Source organism: Vollenhovia emeryi, unplaced genomic scaffold (genome assembly GCF_000949405.1).
Source record: "Vollenhovia emeryi isolate VEMERY1.0 unplaced genomic scaffold, V.emery_V1.0 DF939256.1, whole genome shotgun sequence".
In the NCBI taxonomy this organism is placed as follows: Eukaryota; Metazoa; Arthropoda; class Insecta; order Hymenoptera; family Formicidae; genus Vollenhovia; species Vollenhovia emeryi.
The window spans coordinates 72,601-84,403 of NW_011967110.1; the positions used below are offsets into that span (position 1 = coordinate 72,601).

Below are 11,803 nucleotides of genomic sequence, written 5' to 3' on the forward strand. Positions count from 1 at the left end.
GATACACACGCGACGTAGTGATTTGTACGTCAAATTATTTGCTTGATCTTCACGCTTAGGCCAGGCGCTCGATTCTCGAATTCATTCGAAGGAGAAACTTGTACGAAAATTCTGCTCTTGCAGAAAAGTTGCAAGTCGATCAAGCAATTGGCTATTCGCATGGCTTTTAACCAGTCGACTTTCAACTTTTTTGTCAAAGCAAGATTTTCGCATACGTTACTCTCCTGCGAATGAATTCAAGAATCGAGCCCCTGTTCTACAATACGTCGAATGTCGTAACGCAGCCGATAGTCCAATGAGAACATTTCTTTTTTTAACATGAATTTTCGCAAAAAGAATTTTCAAAAAAGACATTTTCTCATTGGATCATCGGCTACGTTACGACACACGACGTATTGTAGAACAGGCCTCATCGTTTATTATATTAACATGTATATTAAATCGTTAAATTGTGTTACTTTTAATAATAATTTTGCACGCGCAAAATTATTCAAATTGACTGTCTCAAATTTCCTCAATCTTTTACTTAATTATAAATTTAATAATAAAATTATTTTTACTTAATTTTAATTTAACTTAGCTTAAACTTTTCAACTAAAATTTTCATGCCATTGACAAACAACATATTTGAATTGATACTTTGTTAGGAAGCATTAATAATGATACCAATTCTTCATTGATGATAAAGTCTCCCGTGCGACTCGATCTTTCTAGATGAAAACTTGTGTTACGTGTACTTGTAACATAAATTATAGAGAAATACGGCGAGCAAAAAATACGTAGGAGCTACAGAACAGTCATTAACTAACGCAGCATCCACTTTACTATGTAAAGAGGCGTGTCTTGTAATGTTGCATAAAAGAGGCCTACGTTCGCATATCATTACTGTTAAACGTATCTAAAAGTTAACTGAAGACTGGCGGGAGATCGTTTACTTCGCTGCTGCATGGCAGCTGATTTTCACTGACAGTCGCTCGACAACTCGACACGGAGACCGACACGCTGCTTCAATCGCCTCGCATACACGCGCTCGGGATGTGCACAGTAATGTGGTATCGTGCAAAGTCTCATTTGTGAAAGAAAAATACCTTAGATTATTATTTCGCAGGTACGAAACTATTGTTAAGATATTTCATAAGAAATTTTATAATCATGGGAAAGTTACATTTATTCATTAAGAGAGAGAGAGATAATAAATTAATTTATGCATTAAAAATTAATATAAATTAATACTATTTACTTATTAGTATTAAGTAATATTTATAAATGAATTTATTAATACTTATTTAAGATAAATAGTGAAAATTTTATTACATACTAAAAATTAGTAAAAATGTGGCTCACAATAATTTTCCAATGTCATCAATTAACAAAGTTTATCAAAAATCTTCTGTAAATTTTATTGTTTATCAAAATAGCAATAGATTTATTAAAATAGACAATTTATTACAATACGTTATTAATTGATTATCTTTGAATTAGGATAAGATATAATTAAAATTATTCTTACGGGCGTCAATAAGTCATCAATTTCTTGTTCTGAACCATTCCGTTCGTCCTTTGATTGAATGTACTCGATAGGCTTAAACTTAATCGCTGCATCAGGTATCGCATTTTCTTCGAATCGAGAGAAACTTTAGCCAAACTTTGAAGAAAATAATTATATTCATGCAACAGTTACGCTACTTAACCATTTCTAATTTTACAACTATTTAATTGTTTTTAGAGTTTCGTGCCTGACGGATGCGGACTTTTCATAAATGCTGGTATTCGGGAGCGGTTTATAAAGTTCAGAGAATGATGGAAATTAATGAACATTTTATCAGACACGTTTTACACATGTGGACTTACGATTGACGAATAATATCAAAGACACACACGTAACTGTTGTAGCACGAATAGCAGCTAATTATGATGAAAAGGTGCTGTTCGTGCTCATGTCTCTCCGGATTTAGGTCTGTGTTCAGGCCTCAGCATAGTCCTTTCGAGAGACCTCGACCGCCTTCCACTTCCCCTGGTAAGTTAATCCTGTACTTTAATTAATTGTCGAGTGTATATACTGACAACAAAAGACATTTTGGCACTTTAAGAAAACATTTTAGATGCTATAATTTATGTTAATGCGCTATAATGTAATTTATGCTAATGTTGATGCCGCAATATCGTATATTCGTACACGGGTGTAGGAAGACGTCCTAATTATAACGCTATATTATTAATGCTGATTAAAAAGTTCGTGGCAGGAGTAACTTTTCGAATAGATTATGTCCTTAATGTTTTCCCGGGGCGAGCTAAATATTCTTGCGGGATTACGATTATCTGCATATCTACCGAAAGTTTGGATCGCATTAAGAGAGAGGAGCTAAAAAATCGCAAGGGAGATAAGAATATCGTCTTTCTTGACCCCCGCCCCGAATGGTTCTTGTGTGCTGGCTTCCGGCGCGTGAGTCAATAAATTTTTACGGATCTCTCTTCAGTCTCGACTCACTTCGCGTTGCCGAGAAGTGACAGAGGATATAATTATAGATACCAAAAGTTAAGTGATTACGCATATACTATTATTAGTATGATGTCTGTAATTACTGAAAGTCACATTATTTGTCTGTAATTGTCGCTGTCGCATACGCAATTCGTGAGAATCGAAGCACAAAAGTGACTACTTTTATTATATGCACAACGGTATATTTTTCTTCTTTTCCCCTCGTCGCTATTTCATTTTAATTCCCTCTTCTTTATTTCGTGATTTTTCGTCATTTCGTATTAATTTTGTGTCAAAATGTTCCACAGTATGCTGAAAATTATATACGTAACGCCTTTGAGAGCTTGAGAGCATGAATCTTAATTAGATAACCATATTTATCTAGTTAATTAAAAACCGCAGGATAATATAAGAATGACGAGTAATATTTCCACGAAAATACGACATCATTTTCTTTAATCAATAATTGGATTTGTCACGCCGAGCGATTTCTCTTGCTATGCCTCATCCGAGTGCACGCGAGTCCGTATCAAGTGAATCCCAATAGCGGCGGGTATTCCCAGGCATATTTGATCTGACACCACGTAGACAATTGACCCTCTGAGGACAGAGTTCGCGTGCGCGGGCGGGATGGAAATCAATTAATGAAACAGATAAGATAGGCAAACGTCAGCGGTATGAATCACGCGAGCGCGTAAAATAATGCGGCCTGTATTATACGCCTAAAAGTAAGTCGTCGTAAATGAGAGCACGTGCTTCGCCGAAATGCAAATAAAGCAGCGAGGCGTAACGTTTAACGACGGCCCCTGCTCTTCCCACGTAAACGAACGATGTGAGAATTATCGCAGGACGGTTCTTAACTCCTTCAATACCGGAATGCCTCGATTTTATTGGCAATGCTCAGGAATCTTGTTTTCAAATCATTTTGAATTATCGATGCATAAATTTTATTACTGTTCTCGAAAATATATCGTGTTTTCTTTGTAAACGAGCTAAATAATAGAGGATTAGATTCATCAAAACGCTTGAACTAACGAAGTTTTTATACTTGACTGAGTTTCGCTTATTAAAATCTTTAGAATAATCGATATAAAAAATTAATTATATTTTACGTGACTCTTAAAGATATTGATTTTTTAAATAAACACATTAAGCGATATTTCGGGCTTTCTAGTAGAATACATAAAATACTTAGATACAGTGGTAAAGAGTTGAATAACTAAATTGTGTTGTCAATCAATCTCAACAGTTCCAGTCAAGAAGCAAAGTGCTTTTCCGGTTTGCCCTAAAGTCTATTTTCAGAATATTGGTCAAGGTTGATAGGTTGCGGCTGTAAATTCTATGCGACGCGTGCCGAGAAAACGTTTTTTGGCGTAGTAAATAACACGAACGAGAACTGACATTAGACTATATGCAATGAATGATGTCATCATTCGAGAAGAGAAAAATCACAAGGCCGGTAGTTTGATATGTAGGCGGTTCATTATCGTGACACAGGTATCGAACGACGAAAACGATTGATGGGATGAGTGGTGATATAAGAATGGGTAAAGATCTTTATTTGCTTATTCATACGCTCGAATTGACCATCGTCAACTTGATTGCACTTTATCGCGCAACGATGATTTTCTTGTAATTAATTAAAAAGACGAAGTTAAAAAAAATGAAAAATACCCATCCATATTTGAATACTGTTCAAACGTGTTTTATACTATTCAAACGTGTATGTACAAATAAAAAATATGATAATATAAAGCGACACAAACAGAACAATTAAAATGCTCAGCTTACAATATCATTCGCAAGTTTTCGTTTGAATCAGGGAAGTCTTGTCTCCTCTCAATAGGCTCGACAAAATAAATTTTTCTAAAGAAACGGGCGAAACATACAAATGTAATATTGTACTACTTCATTGTCTTTTAACTTTATATTATGTAGTAATTATTTCTGTAACATCACTTGCGTGCGACCACCTGTGCTCGACTCCTATAGCCTTCTTTATTAATTTTGATTTATATCCGCGGGGTCTTGAATTTGTTTACGCATTATTTCATGTTTTCTCAGCGTAGAGCTATAAGTTTCTGTATTCCAACACGCGGCCGCGCGACTTGTAAGTAAACGCGGATTCCGTCGGTACAACGCGCGATTTGTTCGTTCGAACACGCGCGATTTAGCGCGCGCGCTTCGTTTGAGAAAATATACTCGGTCAGATGGGAAGTGTCCAGCTTCCGCCTCTCTCGCGTGGCGCCGGCCTTCATTATAATTATGTGCATTTAAAACGGCAGTATTATTCATTAAGTATTGGTACCCGGCAATCGTCACGCAGGTGCCACTTATCATGCGCCGAAGTGTACATATGCACAGAATCCGCTAACTTTCTTGGGAAGTGTGCGTGTATTATTACAAGTCGATACTTCGCGCGTTTTCTTTAAAGAAATTCGTACGGCTGCATAATTTGACTTGTCAAAATCGGCTCTTAATCCTGCGTGACTATTCGTTGCCGTGAACGAGAGTGAGATTACGCAAGCGACGCGGTGCCGTGACCGTTAAACGGTGACGTCACTTTCGCCGATATGAGGCTGCATTATCGCTGCTCTTCTCTTCTCCAAGTATATGAATAAGTTAAATATATTCGAATCATCTCGACTGAGAATTTTTTTTAAATTAATTTTACCAAAGAATATTTTGTATTTTACTAGCACATGAAAATCTTCCTTCAAGCTCGAGAATTAACATAAAGCGGACGCACTTATAAAAAACGCTGTTCACTGTGTTACAACACGGTCGTATTATTATTTGTACTCTATGAAGTACCGTGCGAGACACAATTCCATAAAATTCCTCGGCGTTTTCCCTCGTGGATCGCAAGCTGACCGGAAGATTAGTCACGAAAGCTTCGTCGGATCGTGCTTTCGCGATCATCCCATTGGAGACTCCTCATCAGGGATTCTCCTCGTTAAGTCACGCTCTTTCGGATAACTTTCTTCGTTGACTCATCTCCCTCCATGTAAATCACGAGGCGCTTGGCACATGTTCTGGACTTACATCCTTCTGCTTCTCAATCTTACAAACAGAGATTTACATATCATTATCGCATAGGAGGTGGCGCATCTCTTCGTACGATCTCTGAGATATCTCGACGTATAGGCGTATCTATAACCGGAGCATCGAGTTTCTCATGGATATGAGCGTCCGCTCCGTGTTTTTTTTCTCAATGCAAGACACGTGATCCCGATAGGAATTCTAATTGCAACACTCGGAAGGAATCGACGCAGAAAATGCATCGAGCGTCCTTCCGTGTCTTAACTGCTCGTGTTTTGTCGTGCTTGTCGCGTAGAACAAAATATACATTTTGCATTTGCAAATTGTAAAAAAAATAATAGTTTTACCGTTTATTTAATTTTGAATTTACACTAAGACCCCGTCATCCGAAGACGTTATCCGAAAAAGAGCTCAGTTTTAAATTGGCCGGAAAAGAAACGACCGACAGCAAGTAATTTCAATTTGGTGCATCCTGCGCAGTCGATCGAGTTTTTATTTTCGTAACAACCGGACGACACAAGCGCGCGCTTTGCGCGCGCCATTTGCTCTCTCTAAAAGTTCGCATGGCCATTTGACAGCTGCAAATAACGTATCGTATACAAGCGAGACACCCAATCAGCATCTCGGAAAAGCGACAACAATACTTCGAGACTTTCGACTATTGACTTAACACGCCTTTTTGTATATTGGATATGCAGGGTTGGGAAAGTTATTTTATAAAAGTAACTAGTTACAGTTACAGTTTTTTCGCTAACAATGTAACTAGTTACAGTTACAAGTTACCAATTCTGAAAAGTAACGCGTTACAGTTACAGTTACTCGAAAAGTAACGAATCGTTACTTTGCAGTTACTCCCTTGCAATAGAAATAAAATTATCGAATCTGCATCTGAATTGTAAAGTGGCAATAAAGGCGTTTATGCGCAAATGCAAGGCCTAATGCGATCTGTGGAGGTTGAAAAAATATATAAAGTAACTATTAATGTAACTATTAAATTAGTTACTAGTTATCGAAAAAATGTAACTGAGTTAAGTTACAGTTACAAATGTAGAGAAAGTAACGAAGTTAAGTTAGAGTTACCAAAAAGAAGTAACTGTAACTGTAACTTCGTTACAAGTAACGAGTTACTTCCCAACCCTGTGGATATGTATGTACGCACGTCCGTGATATGTATCTCGTGACTGAGTCATTTGAACACCATCATTTTCGTATTAAGACCGATGAAGTAAGCTGATTACAATGACAAATGGAGCGCATATTGTTATTTGCGGATTGAATAACGCGACAATTGTGATTCCGTCTGACGTAGTCAGTTACTTGTCGCAATATTAAAATCGTACGCTAAGATACAACGTTTAACAGTACAATAATATTCGGCTTAAAATGTTTTCACTTAATTAAAACATTTCTACCGCGTCTACCCTTCTTCCTACACTGAAAAAAATCTGATAGATTCAACCAATCGTCTGTTAGAAAATGGACGAATCAGAATTCCTTTAGGATTTACCATGAAAGATATTTCATAACCAGAAGTTTGCTAGACTTAACTACACTTCTGGTGGAAATCCTAAAGGAATTCTGATTCGTCCATTTTCTAACAGACTGGTTGAATCTATCAGATTTTTTTCAGTGTGAAATTTCGTTTCTCTTCAAATAACAATCTGCATCAGATATAATTCAAATTCTTAAGCAATATCTCGCACTCGGCTAAGGCAAAAAGTAATATAGCGCCAATCAATTGCTTTAAAGACGATATGTCGGCGCTAGAACCCAGATAGCACAAAGATGAACATAAGTTCATAGAGAATTCATTTTAAAGAAAACATACAGAATTAGAAAAATGAATATCTGAAGAATTCTTGAAGAATTAGTCTCAATCAGTTCGTCTTGAAGTGTTCTTCTGAAGTTCATTATAATGAATACTTCGCGATTCAGTACTGTGAATACTTTAAGAATTTATGAGGAATTAATTGTCATGCGCGAGTATCCGCTAACCGCCATCCGGACGTTCTTGTGCAGTGTGTTACCACGTGCAATATTTTGTGTGCGTAACGTTATGTACAATTAATTTTGTGCAATAGTTCTATTGTGTAAAAGAAAGAATCGAACGACGAGAACCGAAACGAAAGAATCACCCGATTGTCAACGAGCTTCGGTTGAGAGTATCTCACTGTTGAGTAAGAAATTATAATAATGGTGTAATGTTACTGCATATTAGATGTGTACATACATTGGGTAAATATTTTGTAATCCTCTTTGTTCTAACGCTATTCCCCTTGAATTCATAAAATTTACATTTATTGAATTCGAGATGAATACTTTAAGAAGTTGTCAGGAAAACGATTTATGGTGCATGTAACTTCCTCTGTCACTCTTATTGTATTCTTCTATGAATTCCTACAGAATTACAATTCAGAAAAAAGAAAACTTAAAGAATACTTTGTGAATTCAGTGTGCTATCTGGGAAGTGTACTCTCTAAAAATCAATCAGTGGATTATTACTGAAAACAGTGAGTAGTCACTGATTTGCAGTTATAAGTATAACCTTTAAAAATCGCAATGGTTTACTTATACCTGCAAATCAGTGACTGTTCACTGTTTTTAGTGATAATCCAATGATTGACTTTTAGAGGGTACACTGAAAAAAAAGATTTGATAGATTCAACCAGTCGTCCGTTAGAAAATGGACGAATCAGAATTCCTTTAGGATTTACCAGATTTGTAGTGAAGTCTAGCAAATTTCTGGCTATGGTAAATCCTAAAGGAATTCTGATTCGTCCATTTTCTAACGGACTGGTTGAATCTATCAGATTTTTTTTCAGTGTACGAATCAAAAGTTATCACGGTGTCATATAAAAACTGATTGTAAATCAAGGACGGAGAACTATCGATAAAGGATACTCTTTCAAGTCGCGCGTAATTGTCATAGGTCGGCCTGACTAATATGGTGCACTGCCTTGTCTTTCCTAAACGGTGAGACTCGGTCTCTCTAGTTGACCTGAAATTCTACAAAACGTCCGTTTCACTGAATTGAATCGTATCACGTCAACCGAAATGGAAATCGCAAGTCGGCGGTGATAAAGTGATTTCTTCTTACAAGTGTTCTCGAAGAAAAACGAGCTCGTTACATTGAAACGAATGAGTCGTACGAAGATCCGATGGCAAGAAATGCGCGATCTCACAAAGATAGTGAAGCTTAATTACCGCTTGTGTTATTGTGGTAATTTAAATGCGAGAATCTTGTACGACCGCATGTTATTACGCATTCCAGGGTAATGATCGATGTTTTTTCTGATCATTAATTACCATTCTAATTTGTATTTCTAAGGAATCGATTGTTTCTAGATTTCGAAAACGACCAACGCCGCTTTCTTCTAAATCCCGGCTTTAATGACTTCCCTTTAATGAGTATAATTAATGAATGTAGGTCTACGTGATTAAATTGATTACACAGATGACCGTGCAATACGAAATTACGTCGCTTGCATCTTTGCAGATATCGGAATCAATTCGTCGAGGGCAATTTAAATAAAGACTTGCGAAATTTTATCTCAAGGAAACATTTATACATTCCAAATAAGAGGCCAAGTTTGCGAAATTCAAGAGAAGGCAACTCTTGAAATTAAAAGTCATAAATTAATAAGAAATTAAATAAAGAAACGATCTTGTAATTGTTTAACATCTCAGGCTGATGTTGCTAAACCGAATGATCTGGTTGCTGTCATTGTAGAAGAGAATCATTGCTTTGGTATTTGCAACTCGTAAGTTACAAATATATCCCCGGACTAGTTGTGAGAACAATAGATGTTAAGAATGACGACAGTATGATTTTTCAAATTGCATCTCATGGCTGAGATATTAAAAACAAGGGCGTGTCATTCTTTTATTACAACTCATAAATCCCCACAATTATGCTATTGTAAACTTTGGATAAATAATATATGTATATCACAGTTCGAATAAAAGTTCTATAATATGTATAGTACTTTAATTTTATTTTTTTATAGTCTAATCGCGTTATAATAGCCATCAGAATCTTTAGCTCGTAAAATAAAATTTTACTCGTCACTTTATTGTCACATTTTAATAAAGCTACTGGATACTAATAATAAACAAGTTTTATCGTTAAATCTTAAAATATCATATGAAGCTTCTTGGTGTTGTAGGAAAACAGATTTGCAATCCCCTATTGAAATATCTCTTAATTAGACGTAATTCAAGAAAATCAGGATAATGGGCTTTTAATCGACATGCACGATAACTCGGCCGCGATTATAAATCGCCGACTAATTTATGGGAACGAAAAGTGGGTGACTCCTACTGACAGCGGGTGTCACCGATGACGCCATGTATGGTCGCGCACGACGTTGCAGCGCGTCCTTGAGATTGCTCCTAGAATGCAGCGGCCCACCTCAGCTGCACGTTCTTCCTTCCTCCTCGTCGTTGTCGTTGATTCTTCAGTCATTCGGTGAACTCGCGTCCGACGCGTTCCTCGCCCATGTATCCTGCCTCTCGTTCGTATCCGCAGCCGGTGCACCCGATGCACCCGGACCGCCGCGGGATGTTTTACAGATTCTACGATCGCTACCGGATATTCAACGATCGGCGCACCCGACCGTTTCCGTTCAGATTCTACTGTGAGTCCTTCGCGTTCTCTATGGATTATAAATGACAATATACGATTACAATATCGCATAGAAAAAGAAATGAGGCACGAACTGCAACCCGTATTCGACATTGAATTTAATCTGGTCGGAAAAAGAGTTAATTTAATTTACGTTAATGCACTTGAAGAAGAATTTAATTATTTACATTATCAAAATTTAGTCCAGCGATTCCTCAATCATTGAAGATGCTTCTGCCAATGTAAAATTACCCTAAGACAAGTATTTGTTATTTAATTATTGTCTAATATCGCTACCTTCGTCGGAATTAACAATAACTTTCAGCTTTCTCTTTCGTTGGTCGTTTTCTCACATTTTTGTGTAAAATGGTTCGTAATTTTTATGAACGCTGCCATTGACAGGGGAGGATTTCGGCGTTCCAGTATTGACGATCCACAATGTAGATCCTTGCATCGAAGAGAACGGCGAGAATCATCGGACATCCAGATACGAGCTGATGACCCGCCAGGATGACGGAGCAAGACTCGTCGTTAGACGTGGCCAGGAATTTTATCTGCACCTCAGTCTATCTCGAGACTATAATTCTTCCATCGACGGTATTTCTGTCGTCTTCACTCTGGATGACGTCCAGAGACCGCAGCATGGACACGGGACACTGGTGGCAACCGCCCTGCTTCATCCCGGGGAGATTTCCGAGGCTGCCTGGCAGACCACCATAGATGCCAGGGGACCAAATTTCTTGAGGATAAAGGCGAGTCGCGAGCGTTGCTGAAATGCAGAGATCCTGCGAGACATCTCGCTGCTGAATGCGATTTCAACATGCTTGGCACAGTAACTTTAATACGAAACAGTTATATAATTATATTATAATTGAAGCTCTTCTCTTAAGGTGAAATGGACTTGAAGTAAGCGAATTTGCGTACTGAATCAGTGATATCTCGCAATATTAAAATCGTCGACACACGTCTTCGTTAATTTGGGGGCGTTAAGCATGCGCGTATGGAAGAATTAAGATGGAAGTGGCTTCTAGCGCTAACGAAGTCTGTCGTCTTCAGGTTGTGACATCCGCAAACGCGATTATAGGCAGGTGGAAAATGGACATCGATACCAAGAACAAGGAATCGGAGGGTGCTGTCAGTTTCACGATGGATCGTCCTTTTTACTTGATCTGCAATCCATGGTGCAGAGGTACGCATTCGCGGATGGATTTAATCTTCCGTTTTCCAACGTGCGAAACTTACCGAACCTTTGCATTGCTGCTTTATAAACGGACAACGACATTTAACTCTTCGACGAGACATTTTTTGAGACATTTTCGATCCAAGCATTGGTGAAGAATTATACAGGGTGTCGGATTCAATTTGGATCACTCCAAAGATTATAGTAGATTGGGTCAAACTGAGAAGAAAAGTTATATACCATTTTACAAAATCCGTAATTATTATCGCGTAATTAAGAAAAACGTCTGAGCCAATAAGTGCACGGAGGAGCGGAAGGCCGGACTCGGCAGACATGCAAAATGGTGTATTTGTTGACATCTCTCAAGATCCGATAGCGAGAGGTGGAGTCACGCATCGATCGATGAGAGACGCTGGCGAACGGGGAGCGGTGAGCGGGCGAACGGCGCGCAGCGAGCGAACGCGCGACATATGACACC

The 11,803-nt window shown here is 37.9% G+C and overlaps 1 protein-coding gene across 2 annotated transcripts in view; it reads left to right on the forward strand.

Annotated features, from left to right (window-relative positions):
- The first annotated feature begins 556 nt into the window (after window positions 1-556).
- LOC105559732 (annulin) overlaps window positions 557-11,803 on the forward strand; it is a 17,367-nt gene continuing 6,120 nt past the window's right edge. The window contains exons 1-4 of one of the 2 annotated variants that reach the window (XM_012008255.1): window positions 557-1,108; window positions 1,727-2,017; window positions 10,548-10,897; window positions 11,202-11,334. In XM_012008255.1, coding sequence (XP_011863645.1) covers window positions 1,912-2,017; window positions 10,548-10,897; window positions 11,202-11,334 — 589 coding nt within the window. In that variant the 5' untranslated portion in view covers window positions 557-1,108; window positions 1,727-1,911. Of the gene's footprint in view, window positions 1,109-1,726; window positions 2,018-9,952; window positions 10,159-10,547; window positions 10,898-11,201; window positions 11,335-11,803 lie in introns of those variants that run through there. The other variant, XM_012008254.1, reaches the window with a different exon arrangement.